This window comes from Tasmannia lanceolata, unplaced genomic scaffold (genome assembly GCF_043159265.1).
Source record: "Tasmannia lanceolata isolate RefF3 unplaced genomic scaffold, GAP_Taslan_0.1 ptg000015l, whole genome shotgun sequence".
Lineage (NCBI taxonomy): Eukaryota > Viridiplantae > Streptophyta > Magnoliopsida > Canellales > Winteraceae > Tasmannia > Tasmannia lanceolata.
The window spans coordinates 48,542,949-48,562,005 of NW_027518692.1; the positions used below are offsets into that span (position 1 = coordinate 48,542,949).

The 19,057-nt window shown below is 38.6% G+C and overlaps 1 protein-coding gene and 1 long non-coding RNA gene across 2 annotated transcripts; one reads left to right on the top strand and one right to left on the bottom strand.

Annotated features, from left to right (window-relative positions):
* Window positions 1-392: 392 nt before the first annotated feature.
* On the bottom strand, window positions 393-2,071 carry LOC143847344 (uncharacterized). Its single transcript, XR_013235019.1, has 2 exons — window positions 1,313-2,071; window positions 393-1,228 (listed from the first exon to the last, which is right to left on the bottom strand). It is a non-coding gene; the product is annotated as an uncharacterized LOC143847344 (long non-coding RNA).
* Window positions 2,072-12,568: 10,497 nt separating this feature from the next.
* On the top strand, window positions 12,569-17,852 carry LOC143891815 (protein SRG1-like). Its single transcript, XM_077396330.1, has 4 exons — window positions 12,569-12,906; window positions 13,427-13,668; window positions 14,513-14,837; window positions 17,253-17,852. The coding sequence occupies exons 1-4, from the start codon at window positions 12,652-12,654 to the stop codon at window positions 17,523-17,525; spliced, it is 1,095 nt and encodes a 364-aa protein (XP_077252445.1). The 5' UTR covers window positions 12,569-12,651; the 3' UTR covers window positions 17,526-17,852.
* The last annotated feature ends 1,205 nt before the right edge of the window (window positions 17,853-19,057 follow it).

The following is a 19,057-nucleotide window of genomic DNA, read 5'->3' on the forward strand; positions in this document are numbered from 1 at the left end:
TTGCCTAACGCAATCTCTTCTTTCCTTGACGTTGTCTTCATCTTCTTGATGGTGATCCAATTGGGGGACTTATTTTTTGGGTGTGTAAGCTGGCGTTAGGCAAGACCCTGACCAGATTTGGAATTTATGAAGTAAGATTTACAACATGGAATTCCAGAAGAATCCCAAAAGACCATATACCATGCCCCTTGTAGTGTAAAAATAGTTTTCCTAAATGTACCAGAGAAAAGGGGGCCAATCTATCACTTCTCTTTGTGAATTTTTGAATTATGAAACGATCATATCTCTTCCCAAGGAATGCCCTGTTAGCTGGGTTTGGACTTTGGATTACCGGAATGGAATTTATATCAAATTGTGATTCTTATTGCAATTCTCTTAGAATGAGAAAAAAATTCAAATAAATTTTTTTTTATATCATGCTGTGATTCTGATTGCAATTCTCTTCTTTCTTCAGCATCCCTGCCGGTACTCTTGCCTCCATCGAGAGAATCTTCTGGGAGTTAATCTGGGTCGGGTGCAACCTCAAGTGTACTTACCATCTGGTGGCCTGGAACACCATGTGCAGACCTGATGGGGTCCGGATTCAGCACTGATGGGTCCGAACTCAGCACTGATGAGCTCCGAACTCAGCCCAACAAGACCAAAATCAGAAGGTGGAGTTTTTCTTTTTCATGGGTGGTAAGCTGGGGTTTAATGGGGACCTCTACCGATTTATTAGATAAAGAGAAAGATGATACAATAAAAGCACCAAACCATCCCTCACTTGGAACGTGCGAGAGGGGGAGAACCAAGGCTCAACACATATGCGCGACAAACACTTAGCCTAAGAGATCTAAATGCTCAGTGCTTGTAAATTACATAATCAACTAATTTGGTAGGGGAATCAGAAGGGGGAGTTGGTATTCAGAAACTAGAAGACATTGGCAAAGCTGCCCAGCTCAAACAATTATGGCAGATCATAAATGGCATGAAAACTCCATGGACAGATTAGGGAGTATCTCGAAGGGAGGAATTTAATGCCAAGCAGCCCTTCTTGGGGTTTCTGAAGCATTCTTCGAGTAAGAGATGAAGCAAAACCTCATATGTAAATTGAAGATGGGAAAGGAATTGATTTCTGGCGGGAACCTTGGCACCCGGATGGGCCTATCTTTGAACTGACTACTATGCCTCATTTTGGAAATTCAATCTCCCAAAAAGCCACCCTGGACCAGCTTATCCAAGTAGGGACCTGGATCCAATCATTGATAAGAGCAAATAAATACATGTTTAAAAGGTTCAAATCAACAGTCATTTCAAAATATTCCTTCATTACCTGGCAGGCTCTATTGAACAAGCTTAGCACTAGAGATCGTCTAATCTTTCTGGGCATCTCTCGGGACACCCCATGCCCTCTATGTAACCAAGGACCTGAAAGCACCAACCACCTCTTTTTCACCTGCTCGTTCTCCTCCTGGATTTGGCACTCAATTCTCTGGTGTTTCCATTCTTGGAGGAAACCAGAAAGACATCTTGTTGGAGAAAAATGGCTTCGAGGAAAATTCAAAGGCAGAGGGCAGACAATCGTTGCACTAAAACTAGCATTCACGGCTTCCATCTACCACATTTGGCTAGGAAAAACAAATTATGGACGGCGGCCTACTCAGAAACATCTCATCCTCCACTCTATACTAGCTGCCACCAAAGCTTGCCTCTCCTATCTCCAGCTCCACCACATCCCAAACATTAGAAATCTACAGGTTGCAATGAGACTAAACAGCTCCTTGTTTTTAGAAACCCTCCACTTCAATTGGTCTTTTTTCATGAAAAGAAACTGCACCTTGTTCCATAATCCCCCTCGCCCAAATTCTTTTGAAGGAGTGCACAGTGCTCTTGGCTGGGATATAGCAACAGTACTTGTAAATATTGGGTCAGGGCATTCAAAATTCATTTAAAACTTAGATCTAGAATGACGTGCTCACAAACAGGGAATTTATTGAAACTATTCTAAACTTAACAATGCAATTAATCCACAATACAAAGAAGATTAAGAACTTACCTTGATCGGCAATAGAAATGGCCAATTTTGGCTAGATCTACTACTACCACCTCTATGAATGATTACATCCTTGATGGTATAGATCTCATGATGATAAGTTGGCTGCAGAGACCAACCATTTTTAATTATAGAAAACAAACTGAAACAATTCTACGTATAACAAAACTCTAATCAGTTTAATTGATCTTATCTTTATCAATTTAATTTACTACTTATTCTGATGTAGTTAAGTTACAGCTATGCTAAAACATCCATGCCTCACTAGAATACTTATGATACATTGATTACTGTCATACTCTTTATGATCACTTAGACCCAGTTAGGATTTCAAGAAAAACATATCTGATGGAAACATTTTTCTAGGAATTTTTTTCATTCCACAAGTTAGAGGGGAATGATATGATTTTGGTTAATTTAGAGGGATACCATAATAAGTTGAAGGTCCTTCTAAATAAAAATTGAATAGTATGGATTCCAATTAACTTTTTCCTTGTGTAAAAAATGGAGAATATTTTAGAAATATTTTTCCTTTCCATACTACATTTTTTTTTATTGTTAATTCAAATCTTCATTTTCTTACGATATGATGATCCTATAGTTTAATGGAGCGTTTGGAATGAGATTCTAGCTACTTATAATTATCTAACGAAAGGATTTGATTTGATTTGTTTTTTCAAATTTCAACCTTAAGGCTGATGAATATTAGTTCAAACGGGTATTAGAATAAATAAGCAATCAGGGAAGCTAGTTTTTAGGAAATTTCTAAATATTATTCTTTCTCCTTTGGATCTTATAGACTTATTAACATAGGGCATCTAAAGGACTTGGCTATCAATAAACTTGAAGAAAAGATAGATAATGAATCTTAAATCTTTTGGGTTCCATTGAGAACATGTTGGGGATATATAATCCCTGGTCAACCAGCTTTGTTGTGGAAATCGTAGATTATTTATCGTGGAATTTTGGGGTCTTGAGATAAGGTTTCTAGAGAAAAAGGTGGTTGGGTCGATGCCAGAGATAGAGAAAGAGAGAGAGAGGGAGATACCAGGTCAATAACTAGGTTCCGGGATCGGGGAAAACCATGCCGAATTTTACCAAGTGGGTGCCGAGTCTATGACTCGAGGCGTTTTTGGGTGAAGCAATATCATGTACAGTAAACATTTAAAATTGCAGTGATGATAAGAGTGCCCCTTTCTCAACCTTGTGTTGAAGAAAACAAACAAGAATAAAATAAATGAAGAAGGAAAAAACCAAAAAAAGGAGAGAAACTTTTCTCTTGAATTTAACATCAAACAACTACATGCTACACCTATTGCACTTCTTGTCTCAAAGATTCAAAGTCTATGTCAAACCAAACACTAGACGTCCACTTCACTTCTAGAAACAACTACTACCCAATTACAAGTCATAAAAAGCTGGGCCTGGCCCCTCCGACTCCGTGCACTAAGCATTTTCCTGTTACTTGTTATTGGGGTTTTCCTATTTTGAGGAATGCTGAACTCAAGAGCGCCCTAGCAAAAACGAGATGAAAGAGTACCTCATTGGTGGAATGACACCAAAGTGCATTTAATGTTCTTTGACTTTTGCACGTTATAAATGCACTTATGTGATGTTCTACCAATGGGGCAACCTTTCATCCGTTTTTTCTAAGGGCGCCCTTCAATTTAGCATTCCTCTACTATTTTTATACTTCTATAATGAAACTTTATTTAAAAATTATTTGATTGATCGCTGGTCGAACTCGCGAGTCCATGTCAATCAGCCCATAAATAAAATGAAAAGAAAACGGTGAGTGGTCAAACTTGATGGGCCCACACCATAGGATGATCCAAGCCGTCCATTTGATGGGCAATAACCTAAATAGGTTGCGACCCCAAGAATCATTTACATAGGATGATCGCAACCCCCCAATCTATTGAGGTTTCCACAATATGCAGTTTCTCTTTAGATCGGAGGGCTAGGATCATTCTATGGAAATGATATTCTAGGGCACAACCTTCATTTTGACAAATATGGGTGGGGCTACCGGTCGGGGGTTCCACATGAAAGCAAAAATAGTCCCACATCGGAAAAGTCAATGGATGTGGATTTGCTTATAAGGGATGGGCACCCTCCCTCTAACGGCTAGCTTTTAGGGGCGAGTTCTACCCTGTTAAGAGTCCCTACACTACCTTGTTTAAAGATTTCAACAAATTAATTGTTAGGCCCACCAACGGTTCATATTGGAGAGAGAGACCGCGGGTTTAGTAATGTTAGTAATGTTGTACCGGTTGTAGACTAGAAGGGGGGATATCACTGCCTTTTTTTTTTAAATTGTTGATTCAAATCTTCATTTTGTTATGATTTGATGATCCTATAGTTTATTGGACTGTTTGGAATGAAATTATATCTACTTATAATTTTCTAGCGAAAGGGTTTGATTTTTCAAATTTCAACGCTAAGGCGGATGAATATTAGTTCAAATGGGCATTGGAATTAAAAAAAAAAAAAAAAATTATGGAAGCTAGCTCGCTCCCATGAAATTTCTAAATATTATTCTTTCTACTTTGGACCTTATAGATTTATAGATGTAGGGCATCTGAACAGCTTGGCTATCTATAAACTTGAAGAGATGAGAGAAAATGACTCTTTAATCTTTTGGGTTCTAGTGAAGACATGTCCGGGATATGTAATCCCTGGTCAACCATCTTTATTGTATATAGATCGTAGATTATTGCATAATTTGCTCCGATAATCTTGGGAGGTTGGGGGTGTTGAAATAAGGCTTCTAGAGAGAGGATGTGGGGTCAATGCCCAAGGTGTTGCGGTAGGTAGGTAGAGAGAGAGAGAGAGAGAGAGAGAGAGAGAGAGAGAGAGAGAGAGAGAGTCTTCTTGCACTACAACAAAACTGGGCTTTCCCTACCGACTATAGTTACATCTGTAGGGAAAATTTAACTTTTTCCATACGGATTTAAAAACAGTAGGGAAATAGACCATATCCCTATGGGTGTTGATTTATCTGTAGGGATATAGTTTTTACCTATAGTTTACTACAGTAATCGGTAGGCAAAACATGACATTTATGCCTGCAAAATATTTGTGCCTACTGAAACCATCATTTTTCGGTAGGGATATGTGAAATTTTGCCTACGGCTGAGTAAGTAATCATGTAGGGAAAGGCTAAACCTTACATTACGGACCTTACCTTGCGGGAGCGGAGCGGAGAAATGTAAAATTTTGAATTAATTTTCCTGTTATGCCCATAGCATTTTACTTAAATGACAAAAATAACCGCGAAAGGGGTAAACCCTCTCTCGTTGTACTATTGCCCCTTCTCTATCTCGACCCTATCGCTGCGACTCCCTTTCTCCGCCTCCACCAGCTCCATAGCCAAATCCACCTTCTCATTCTTCTGTCTCTCACACCCCACATCTCCTGAAAACACCTTATTCTCCATTTCTCCTTCTTTCTTTATCCCTCAACTCACCCCTACCAAAACCCCTTTTCTCCCTTTCTTCTCCCCGCCTCTCTCAAGCTCCTTGCAGTTGTTTCAAGAGTATTGTGAACGTGAAAAGTTCATGGAAATAGAGGCAATGGAGATGCCCTAATTTGTTTTAATTGAATATGGTTGTTTCAAATGTTCTCTTTTGTGGATTTTTCATCGAAGGAAATGGGTGGTGTGGTTTCTGTTTTTTATCTCGCTATTTCTACTTTATAATCCACACTTGAGGGAAATGGGTGTTTTGCAGCAGAAGCTTCAAATGCATTCTCCTTTTTGTTTCAGAAATTTGAGGTTAGGGTTTCTATGTAAAGAGGTGGTTGAATTTTCTTTTTGTAGGGTTTCTAGAATTTGGGTTAGGGTTTCTCTGTAAACAAGGTGATGACGGAGCTTCTAAGGAGGATGCTGCCTGTTGGAGCACCCATTCCCGACAACGACGGTGGACTCGTTTCCCTTTTTTTTTTACACTACCCTATCTCCATCATTTTACATTTGGGTCGAGGGTTTTTGTTAACAGGTCTGTTTCTTATTTAAGATTAGTGTTTGTGATTGATAGAAACCGTAAATCCATTAATTAGCAATACCTTCTGATAATGTAGGAAATGAGATTTGTGGGTTTATCTTTGTGGACTTGGTTCTGAATGATTATTTTATCTTGGTTTTTTATTGTTTTTATTTTATTTTGATGGGATTCCAAGGTTTTCTCAGAAACCGAGAGTAGGTTTCTACACTGTTGTTACAAAGCTGAACACAAGGAGATTTCTGGTTGTTTGCGACTCTCTCATGTGGCTTGTTACCCAATTTCAGTTGTGACTGCATGTTAGGGTAAGAAACTTAATTCTTGTTTTTCACTTCCTATAAAATTTCATTGGGTATGGAGAGATAATTTGTATATTTGTTTAATCTAAGATGCAATTCTTGTTCTTGGTATGGATTCCCAACTATAGTCATTAGTAGATATCATGAGTTCATGACAACACTAGTTTTATTTTTTTTATTTGTTATCTATCTGTTGTTTATGGGAAATTTATTAGTTGTTTTGCTTTATAAATATCTAAATCTCTGCAGTTTCAACACCAACGCTTAAGTAGATTGCTCATTTAAAGATGCCATTATTACAAGAGCGTTTCACTTACATCTCTCCAAACACTCACCTCTCCAAACATCTCATACATTTTCATTTTCTTCCTTTCTTTCTTTTTTAATTTTCTGTATGGAATGGACCCTATTCATTGGAATCTGTGAGAATTTATATGATGGGTGGCCGTGAAAACACGTGAAGTCTAAAAAAAGTAGGTACGGCCCACTTTTTTTTATGATCCAAACCATTCATCTGTCTAGGCACAACGTAAATAGGTTGTGCCCCAAAAATCGTTTCCATAGGATGATCCTAACCCTCCGTTCTGAACTGATTTGAATATGGAGATTTCCAAAAATCATTTATTGAATCTTCTTCAGATCGGAGGGTTAGGATCATCCTATGGAAATGATTTTAGGGGCACAACCTATTTACGTTGTGCCCAAATAGATGAACGGTTCGGATCATAAAAAAATGTGGGTCGTACCTACTTTTTTAGACATCACGTGTTTTCACGGCCACCCATCATATAAATTCTCGGAATCTGTAATGGCTACAGAATTTTATATGCAATCAAGTATGTATTATCTTCCTATAGTAAACTTGTCATTTTTTTCTTGAGCAGTGGCAAAAAATGATTTCATTAAAAATGCAACAGAGAAATGGATACTCACATAACTGAGATGGTCATGCAAGTGAGAGATACGAAATGAGTTAACAAAGAGTAAAACAATTCAGTCCCATGTGAACTCAGTTAGTACATAGGATTCTTATAAGTGAAATGGTATTTGTACTCCCTTGTTTTGATAATTTAACTCACTACTTTAATAGCTACTCTTTTTATTTGCTGTTGAAAGAATCAAGGGACTTATAACGGCCTTCAAAAGCTAATTTGGCATTTTTGAACTAAGAGATTGTGGGTATATGTTCCCTTATGAATCCAATTTAGTTGTAATAATGTTGATAATCAAATAGTTCTTAATTTGTTATCTCTTGCAATACCTATGCTTATGTTCTCTCTGCTTTCCTCTCTTTATTTCTTCACCAAGTATGAACACATTATGTAAAAGGCTCATAGGAATGCATTGCAACAGATGACTTCCTTAAAACCTTCTTGATTTACATCCAAGTGTGGTATGTTGTAGTGTTCAACAATTGTTTCCTCTATGAAGATAATAGTGTCATATGCATAATAGAGGTGTATCACCAATTACCTTTTTTACTACAAGTACGTGCTAGTCCCCAAGCCCAGTTGAATACCGATAGTGGTCAGCAATGCTTGACATCTTTACACTTTTCACTTGCCGAGTCCGTTGAAGTCACTTCCCCAGGACTATAAAGTCTAACGGCATTTCTTATTGGTTCCACAATAAGGCATCCAGCAATCTTATGACTGGAAATGAACAGATACACCTTTCAGGCTTATGATGCCATCCATTACTTCAGACAAGTTCCCACTCCATGATCTTCAAAACCTCTTCAACCTTGGCTCTTTTTGGATACAGGTACTTACCTTGTAGATTAGTGGTATACGTAGTCACTAGGGAGGATACAAATACTTGATTTACCTAGAATTTACCTTGTGGAAAAGTGATAAGTAGTGATTGGTTGCCAACCTAGTAGAGCAGTGGGAGGGAGTGTAATTACCATTATAGAAAGAGAAAACAGAGAAAAGAGAGAGAGAAAGAGAGAAAGTCAAATTTGGCTTGGAAAGTAAAGGGAGGGGACATTGATGCCATGTCACTAGACTTGCAATTATTATCTCTGAAATTTGTCTCATAGTTTCTAGGGATTTTGATGCTACATCGGCAACCAAGCACCATAAAGTTGAAGAAAAACTCATTTTTTTGCTTGGCAAATCCTTGAGGATACCAGGCATGTGGCATCCAAACAAAGCCTTATTTCTATGGGAAAGTGGGTCACCATCTAAAACCAAAGTGATGTGATCCCCGTCACTCCAAGGAACACAGACGACCCTCGCATTGCGCCAACCCTTGAATTGGATCCCTTGATAGTAATTCTTGTTGAATTCCTTGCGAACCTTTTTATTGTTTTCATCTCCACGAGCATACTTTAAAGTTTAAACCACATACCGAGCTGCTGTGGAGAAGGAAATTAGATTTCCCCAACACCAAATGATATTGAGCGTAACTTCCCTTCGGTGGATGGTTAATTTGAAGGACAATTTGCTAAATGACCATTTGAATGTGATGCTTCTGTACCCATTGACCTTCATGCCACTTGCTGGAATTTTCAGCGTCTGATTGGTGAGCATTATATCTTGGCTACCTATTACTTCATGGTTTTTATGGCACAACTGAAAGTGGCAGTTAGATGAATATAAGGTCACCCTAAGGGTTTAGTCATGAGTTGTATATTCACCAGCTACTCCCAATTAAACATAAATTGATAACGATTTCTCCAAGCAGAAATTAAACATACTTTTAATGGATTTGCTAGCGTCCATCGCAGAAGGCATTTCTTGGGCAGCCTGTTGCATGTGAGAGCAGCCACAAAACCTGTAGTTTGCTATACTTCTATTCTTACATGTTTTAAAATGTCTTAGGAGTGCATATGTGGTTATAGAGGAATTCTTCAGTAGGGCACAACATTTTTACTTGTAATATTATAATAGGGGCAGTATTCTCTCTTTCTAATTTCCTAATTAGCTGCAAAAAGGTTGTTACAGTTCCCAAAAATAAATATCAACAGCTGGTTTGGCCAACGGTATACAAATAACCATGAAGTTTATTGAATATTAAATAAATAAATAAATAAATATATATATATATATATATATATGAGGTTATTAGTTTATAAAATATTACTCATTCGAGTTATCAATGAGTAAAACATGTAGACTTCTTTTATATAATGCAACATGCTAAAGTTCAGTTGGGAATACTCAAAATCTGTGATGCTGGGACAAGGAACTCTTGAATCCAAGACAATGACATAAACTGCTCAACATCTCTAAGCATCAAAATTCCATCTGATAATTTGCTAGTCATCTGCTGACTTCTTATTCTTCAATTATAAAAAAAAGACTTTTTCTGCAACTCCTATTTTCACTCAAAACGAATCACATAATAGAGGCTTAGTATCTCAACAGATCATGTACCGACCATTGTGCTTTTTCATGCCATGGCCTGGATTCAATTCTTCTTCAGCCCAATGTCATTTGAATTCAATTTCCAAGATAGCTTAATGAGAAGATTAGACAAATGAAATTTAAATCCTGATTCAATATTGTTGGTCCTTAAGTGTACAATTAGTTTTAAATGGCAATCTAAATTCTGAAAATGGATTTACAATATATGCACATGTTCATTTATCATTAATTTATATATGGCTTGTGTTTCTAGGTTAAATTGTTAAATCGCAAATGATAATGAGGATCGAGGAGATGATGAAGAGGAGATGATGAAGACGATGAAGAGGAGATGATCGAGGATGTCGAACAACGTAGTATTTTGTTTTGATATGGGTGTGACCAATGTAGTATTTTGTTAATGAAACAATTCAAGATATTTGTCATGGATGGATTGTGATTTTATAGATACTCTAAAGACAACATTTTTTTATATTTGTATATGTTGTTGTGGAAATGGATGTTATAATTGTAAAAATTTTGATAGTATGTATAAATTGTTTATGGAAAGTACAGGTACATTAGGTCACAGGAATTGGTTATTTATAATGGATTAAATTTTTTTTGAGAAGGCTATCCCTACAAATTCTACTTTGAAATTCCGTAGGAAAAAACACCTTACAGAGGGATCACTTTGATTTGTCCGTAGGGAAAAGTGCCTTTTACCTACTGATTTTTTGAAAATCTGTAGGAAAAAGCATTATCTCCCTATGGATTATTTGGGAATTCCGTACGGAAAAACACCTTTTACCTACTTACTTTTCAAAATTAGTAGGGAAAAGCACATTTTGCCAACTTATTTTCTGAAAGTTACGTAAGGAAAATGACCCTTTTCCCTACAGATTTTTCAAATTTCTTAGGAAAAATTACCTTCTACCTATTGATTGTTTGAAATTCAGTAGGAAAAGGCCCTTTTTACCTACGGTTGTTCAAAATTACGTAGGGAAAATCACCTCTTACCTACTGATTTATTGAAATTATATATGAAAAAACACCTTTTACCTACAATTTTTCAAACATTTAGTAGGGGGAAGCACCGTTTTCCCTACGAATTAATTTATATTCTGTGGGCAAAACCACCATTTACCTGCTGATTTTTCAAAATGTTATAGGGAAAAATATGTTTTATCTACGGATTTTCAGGAATTTCAGTAGGGAAAGTGACATCTTTAGCTACAGACTTGTTAACTTCCGTAGGAAAAGTTCAATACTGCCCCTACGGAATATTCCGTAGGTAAAGGTTGCATATCCCTACGGAACTTCAAATCCGTAGGGAAAAGGCTTTCCCTACCCCCACCTAGCCTACGGAAGTTGAGCACGCTAAAATCCGTAGGGAAAAGTCTTTACCTACGGATTTTGGTACTTTTTCCTATGGATTTGTCCGTAAGGAAAACCTAGTTTTGGTATAGTGTTGTTACCCTCATCATAACGAGTCTATTGAGTCTAGGGGTGCAATTTGGGCGGGCTCAACCCGAACCCGACGAATTCAACCAGGGAAAAAGTCGGGTTGGGTTGAGTTCACGTTGAGGGCTTGGGCAACCTGACCTGAGTGAACCCGACATTTTTAATAATTTTTTTAATTTTTTAAGCTAAAATCTTGGGTTGGTTCGGGTTGGGGTTGGCAAAAAGGGTTCCTCGGGTCGGGTCAGGTTTGGGCTCACCAAATGGTTGCTCGGGTTAGGATTCGGGTTCGGGTTGGCCTCAACCCGACCCGAGTTGCACCCCTAATTGAGTCTGACTAGGGGCTATTTTGGGTCAAGTAATATAAATATAATGTACAAAAAAAATTTAAAATTGCACTGATAAATGTTGCCCTTTCTCAACCCTTTGTTGAAGAAAACACCGTACGAATAAAAGAAATGACGGAAAAACCATAAAAGGAGAGAAACTTTTCTCTTGAATTTAATTTCAAACAACTTGTTTACACCCATTTTGGGTTTAACAGGCTATAGATGACCGAGTTTTCAAGTGGTAGTCTGCTTGGACTTGGTCAACTAAGTTATATGACATGCCGGCAGTTGTGGGAGAACATGCATGTACTAGAAACTATAAGGGTGAATAGTTATTGAAGATTTTATCGGAGCACATTTACCTTTAGGGAGGCAGTCAGTCAAGTGGGACTGAACTACCAAGACACCATTTGTTTGGGTTGATTCAAGGGTGTGGTACAACTATTGCCAATGGTGAGAAGGTGGATGATAATCACCTGGACAATGATGGACATGAGACTAAGGAGACCCATTGTGGGTAGTTGCCAAAAAGTTTTCCTCTAAGAAGAATGTAGGGTAATGAGGAACGGTGACCCGAATAAATATATAAGGAGGCATCTAACTCCAAGGAAGAGGTCTCAGAACCAAATCCAAACATATATTAGCACTTTATTATTACTTTTTCAATACTTGTACCTACGGGTGGAGGCAAATATAGCACCCCATCATGACTTGCAAAATTCCTTTTATACTCTGCATCCATGCAGCCCCATGACCTGCAAAATTCCTTCTATACTCCGCATTGAATGTACATGCATGCTTTAGTTAGTTTACTGGCGCCCTTTCATCGACTTTTTGCAAGGGCGCCTTCAGTTTAGCATTCCTCTACTATTTATATGTTTCTACAATGAAACTTTAGTTAAAAATAGTTTGATTGATCCGCTGGTGAATCTCGCGAATCCTGTGTCAATCAGCCCAGAAATAAAATGAAAATAAAAAAAGGGTGAGTGGTCAAATTTTGGCCAGCTTTACATACCAAGGAAAGGAGTTTAAGCCAAATATTTGTTTATTAGAGTTATCAATAAAAACTCCTCACAATCTCTATATTAGAATTGTCGATATAAATTCCTCATATCTCTCTTCACCTCTTCACTTCTTTCTCTCTATCTAATATCTATCTCTCTCTGCTTCTGCAAATCCATGGCGACTACAAAGGTTGTAACACTTGGAAGTTCAATTATAGTGCCCAGTGTTAAAGAGATGGTCAACCATCAATTGGTGTCGGTCCCACCTAGGTACGTGCGTCCGGATCTAGATCCAACGTCGATCATCTCGGCCGGTGGGTCCCTTATAGATGTTCCAGTCATCGATATGGAGAGATTGCTCGTTGGACAATCTATGCCTTCTGAATTGGAAAAGCTACACTCTGCTTGCAAGGAATGGGGTTTCTTCCAGGTCAGTCTCCCCACCATTTTCATCCCATGAATGATTGCATAAGAAATTATATTTACACCCCCTTTGTTTCGGTGGGGTTCTAGCCTTAGTCGACCCGACCTAATTTTATTGCGATTTTCAAAACCGTAGGGCATATTTGGCTACTATGAATTTTTTTCATGATAAATCGGTGTCTCAAGTGGTGAGAGACGGATAGGGCGGGTAGTGTCCCAAATTCATGCTGAGCGGCTAGAAATCAAGAAATAAAAAGCTATACTCAAAATTGGACCGTCGTTTTCCCTCCCTTTCCACTCTCATCTTTTCATTTTTCTTTGGTATCTCTTTTTCTTAGTCCAATTATTTACCTCTTGACTTTGTTTTTGTTATCTTTGTTCCCTAAATTTTAGGGGCGCAACTTGGGTCGGGTCAGGTTGAGCTTTTGCTAAAATATTGGGTCGGGTCAGATTGTTTTTCCTAAATTTTAGTTGCACCCCTACTAATTTTAAGTACTGTTATTGCTAACGAGGGCAATGTTTTGCAGTTGGTGAACCATGGAGTGAGCTCTTCTTTGATTGAGAAAATGAAGTCGGACGTTCACAATTTCTTTGGGCTTTCCTTGGAAGAAAAGAAAAAATTTTGGCAGCAGCCAGGGCAAGTAGAAGGATTTGGGCAGTTATTTGTCCAATCAGAAGAGCAGAAACTTGATTGGGATGATGTGTTTTTCTTATCCACCAACCCACCTTCTCACAGGAAACCCCATCTATTTGACACCCTTCCCTTCAGGTAAATCTTATGTTCTAATTTTTGCAAAGAGGAATAGTATTGAGAGGTATAAACACCCAATCAGATCACAATTTCATTGATCTGGACCGTCGACTTGGTGGGCTTTTCTTGGTTGGCCAAAGAAGAAAATGCACTAATCAAATTCTCCTAATAGTGCAATCAATAGCTTATGTTTATAATAAGAAACATTGGTTGTTTTTCAAGGTTTTTTAACAAAAAATGAATTACCTGAAAAATTGATTACCAAAACCAGGACATTTTGTTTTTTGCAAAAAATTGAAGGAAAAAATTTCAGCCCAGCCGAACATTCCCTTCGGCTCTGTTTGGATGCATGAAATTTTTTCCTAAGAAATTTTTTCCAGCATTTGGTAAACTAATTTTGCATGGAAATTTTTTCCAAAACCGAAAATTTAACCTGTTTTCAAGGAAAATTGTAAACCTACTAGACCTTGGATTTTTTTCCCCTTGGATTTATTTTTTCATAATTTTTTCCCTAGCCTGTTCATTTTGGATTTTCTGTCTAAGACTGATTATTGGACTTAAATTAAACTCAATTTTGAGTCCAATAACCAGAGAAAAAGAGCAAATACCGAACAAACACCCACATTTTGCGAAGTAATGAAACTTAATCACTGTCCGATCAAGATCGAACTGTCACAAGACAAGGTCCCACTTCTGTTAAATTTTTTATTGATTAAGTTGACACATATCTTTAATCTCATGCATGAGGTTTGCTAAATTGCTAGTGTCAACGGCCCCTCTTTAATCCCTTTAGCCCACTTCTCTTAATCGATTATTCTATCACATAGATTCCTTGTATTAATTTCATTTGTTTCTATTGTAGCGCGACCTTGGATGTTTACTCATCAGAATTACAAAAGCTGGCCATGAAAGTTTTGGACCAAATGGCAAAGGCTCTAGGGATGGACACTGAGGAGATGAGAGATCTGTTTATAGAAGGACATCAATCAGTGAGGATGAATTACTATCCTCCATGTCCGCAACCAGAGAAGGTCATCGGCCTAACACCTCATTCCGATGCCGTCGCACTTACCCTTCTCCTTCAGGCTAATGATGTGGAAGGCCTTCAGATAAGGAAAAATGGCATGTGGAATCCTGTTAAACCTCTTCCAAATGCCTTCATAGTCAACATGGGCGACATTTTGGAGGTAATTTAAAGACTTAGGCCATGTTTGGTAACCATTCTTTTTTTTTTTTCACGGAATATTAGTTTACCAAGTGATGAGAGAGGACTATGGGGAGAATTTAGATTGATGGTGCGAAGTGGCTGAAAATAGGGAAAAGAAAAACTCTACTCAAAATATATAGAGTTTTTTCCCTCTATTTTCAGCCACTTCTCACTAGGGCTGCAACTTGAGCCGGGTAAAACCCGACCCGCATCGACCCGACCCGAAAATAGCCTGGGTCGGGTTGATGTTTCTTGGGTCTTGGGTCGAGCCGGGTTTAGATTAAAAAAGCCCGCATGAATCTCGGGTCGAGCCGGGTTTGAAGGGGCCCGACCCGACCCGACCCGAGATACTTTAAGTTTTATAATACGTAAAAGCAAAAAACGTAAAAGCAAAAACAGGGACTCTTTCCAAAAACGTATTATACTTAAATTTTATAATACTCTCCCTAATCAGCAAAAGAAAATTAGTATTTAATCATCCCTTTATTTTCTTCTTTGATTATTTTAGTGCTAAACCAAAAACAGGGACTCTTTCATAAACGTATTATACTTAAGTTTTATAATACTCTCCCTAATCAGCAAAAGAAAATTAGTATTTAATCATCCCTTTATTTTCTTCTTTGATTATTTTAGTGCTAAACTTTTTAGCCTTCTGTTTCCCTTGTTATGTGCTCTGGGCGAGTCTGATTCTAAAGATACCTTTCATCTTTAGAATAGTTCTAAACAGTGGTTTCATGGTTCTTATAGCCGGAGGCAGAGTTTCGTCCTCCTATGTCTGAAGTTGTCCAAGCATTGGTCCGATTAATGCAAAGGGCAAGCATAGTCAAAAGGCGTTCGAGTGATGAATTAAGGTTCTCATATAATATCCCGGATCGGATCATGAGGCGGCGGATATGTCCTTCTAAGTGTCCGAGGTTAAAGCTAAATGCCGTTCTTATGACTTCTTCCAATTTTGTATGCTTGCCTAATAATTGTTAGTTTGTCTGCTCTCACTGAGGACCAACTTGTTGAGGTAGTTCCTTGGACAGGCTCTATCTAAGAACTGTGTTTACAACATCGCTTTGTAGGTTCTTGCCAAACAAGAGTTTTCCTTAAAAAATTGCGTCAACGTGAAAAAACCCGACCCGACCCGACCCGACCCGAGATTTATCATGGGTAGGGCCGGGTTTGGGTCTCGTGGGTTTTCCGGAAAAAAACCCGACCCGACCCGACCCGAGATATTTCTCGGGTTGGGTTGGGTTCTTCAAAACCCGACCCGCCCGACCCGAGTTGCAGCCCTACTTCTCACCCTCTCCTCACTCTTGCCTCCCAATTCTCTCCCTCTACCATAATATGCTAGCTCTTTGTAAGTATTTACCATCTATTATCATATTGGCCTCACATATAAGGTTGCACCCTACAAAGTTTGGCAAATCACCTTTTTTTAATCTGACTAATCAAGGAGTAGATGAATCCATCGATCTGCGGTAGATGGAAACACACAACAAATAAAATAATTGGACGACAACGAAAAAGATCGACTAAAAAAGCTTACATTATTCATTGACTTGTGTGACTACATCCATTCAAGAAGGCAATCCTGTAAGGAATTTAACCGGGTAGAACTCACCCCTAAAAGCTAGCCGCCCTAAAAGCTAGCCGTTAGAGGGAGGGTGCCCATTCCCTTATAACCCATCCCCATCCATTTCACTTATCCGATGTGGGACTATTTACTTTTGTGTGGAACCCCCAACAATCTCCCCCTCCACGTGGAAGCAACGTGGACAATCTCACCCCTCCACGCAGCGGCAACATGGAACCACAAGATACTACACCGGGGTTTCCGAGATTCCCCGAGGGACATTCCCGCTCTCGAAGGCAAACCGGGGTTACCACACCTTGAGCTCTGATACCATTTGTAGGGACTTTGGACAAAGGAAGATCTTCCTTTCTCCAAATCATTTGCCGCAACAAATCCAAGAGCTTCCACTATCTGAGAAGATTATAAAGTACAAGATAAACAAATGGTCTAACTAAGACCTTGTTGGTGAAAATTATGGGGATGAAGAATAAGACACTTCAGGGCACATTATAATCGTCACTCTCCTTAATACAATTTTTGCCCCCACCGGTTGAAGAACAGGTGTGCACTGGCTTACCACGAATATAGCCTCCAGGAAACATTGAAATCCAGTCACAATTGACTGGCGTCTATCTTTACCCTTGGATTAGACAAACTTGTTGAGAAGCCTAGTCTCGGATTATGCACAAAACAAAATAAACTACAGTGAAGCAAAGAAAATAACACAAAAATAAAGACTCAAAAAGACCTCAAGAAGAAACTAACACAACAAAATAGTAGATGATTTCACCATTGAATTTGGGTTTACTTTCTCATTTTGATGTGCTTTGGCAGATGATAAGTAATGGGGTCTACCGTAGCATCGAGCACCGGGTCACAGTGAATCCAGTGCAAGAGAGGCTCTCCATCGCTACGTTCTACAGCCCACGATTCTCGGCAGAGATTGGCCCTGCATTCAGTCTGATCAACCCACAAAACCCAGCTTTGTTTAAGAGGATAGGCACAGAACAGTGGTTCAAAGGCTTCTTCACAAAGGAACTCAAAGGCAAATCATATCTTGACTACATGGGGGTAGAAAATGGGGAAGCCAATACCAATTCTAACTGAGGATCACTGAATATACTTTTCTGCACAAGTACCAGCTAATAAACAATGTCATGTTGCAAAATAAGTTGGGGGATAACGAAAGGGTTCTTATTGGTTAATGTTGGTGGGACCTACCCCATTTCAGTTGTGTTGTGTGACTCTGTCCCATTGCTTCAGCCAATGGGGAGCTGAGGAGTAGCTTTGTGTGGTAGCCCGTGATCTCCTCTCCTTGTATTATTTTTTATGGAACTTGCCTATCTAAATTTGGGTCTTTTACCAAGGTCCCAATTGGTTATGTACTACAAATAATGTTAGCTAATATACAATGTTTGGTGACGTAAAATGCCATCTGCATGAACCAATTAAAATGTTAAATACAGAATATGATTGGAATTTGATTTTAATCCGCCATGAACATGGAAAATAGACGTTTTCTTTTCAAACAATTAATTCATTATTAAATTGTACCCAAAAAAATAGGCTGTGTATGAACAAATTGCCAGAACAAGGAACCAGAATCAGAATCGGCATCATATTCAAAATCCTATTATGATTCCCTAGCAAATGGAATGAGGTTTCCATAATATGCAGTTTCTCTTTAGATCGGAGGGCTAGGATCATTCTATGAAAATGATATTCTAGGGCACAACCTTCATTTTGACAAATATGGGTGGGGCTACCTGTTGGGGGTTTCACGTGAAAGCAAAAATAGTCCCACATCGGAAAAGTCAATGGATGTGGATTTGCTTATAAGTGATGGGCAGCCTCCCTCTAATGGCTAGCTTTTAGGGGCGAGTTCTACCCTGTTAAGAGTCCCTACAAGTGGTATCAGAGCTAGGGCGTGGTAACCCCGGTTTGCTTCCGAGGGCGGGAATGTGCCTCGGAAAGATCTCAGTAACCCTGATAATGCCTGCGATGACGGAATAATCCTTCGGGGTAGATCTCGTAGTTCCCACGTTGCACCTGCGTGGATTGGGCGAGATTGTCCACGTTGCGTCCACGTGGAGGGAGAGATTGTTGGGGGTTCCATGTGAAAGCAAAAATAGTCCCACATCGGAAAAGTCAATGGATGTGGATTTGCTTATAAGGGATGGGCACCCTCCCTCTAACGGCTAGCTTTTAGGGGCGAGTTCTACCCTGTTAAGAGTCCCTACACTACCTTGTTTAAAGATTTCAACAAATTAATTGTTGGGCCCACCAACGGTTCATGTTGGAGAGAGAGAGACCGCGGGTTTAGTAAAGTTAGTAATGTTGTACCGGTTGTAGACTAGAAGGGGGGATATCACTGCCTTTTTTTTTTAATTGTTGATTCAAATCTTCATTTTGTTATGATTTGATGATCCTATAGTTTAATGGACTGTTTGGAATGAAATTCTATCTACTTATAATTTTCTAGCGAAAGGGTTTGATTTTTCAAATTTCAACGCTAAGGCGGATGAATGTTCAAATGGGCATTGGAATTAAAAAAAAAAAAAAAAACAATTATGGAAGCTAACTCGCTCCCAGGAAATTTCTAAATATTATTCTTTCTACTTTGGACCTTATAGATTTAT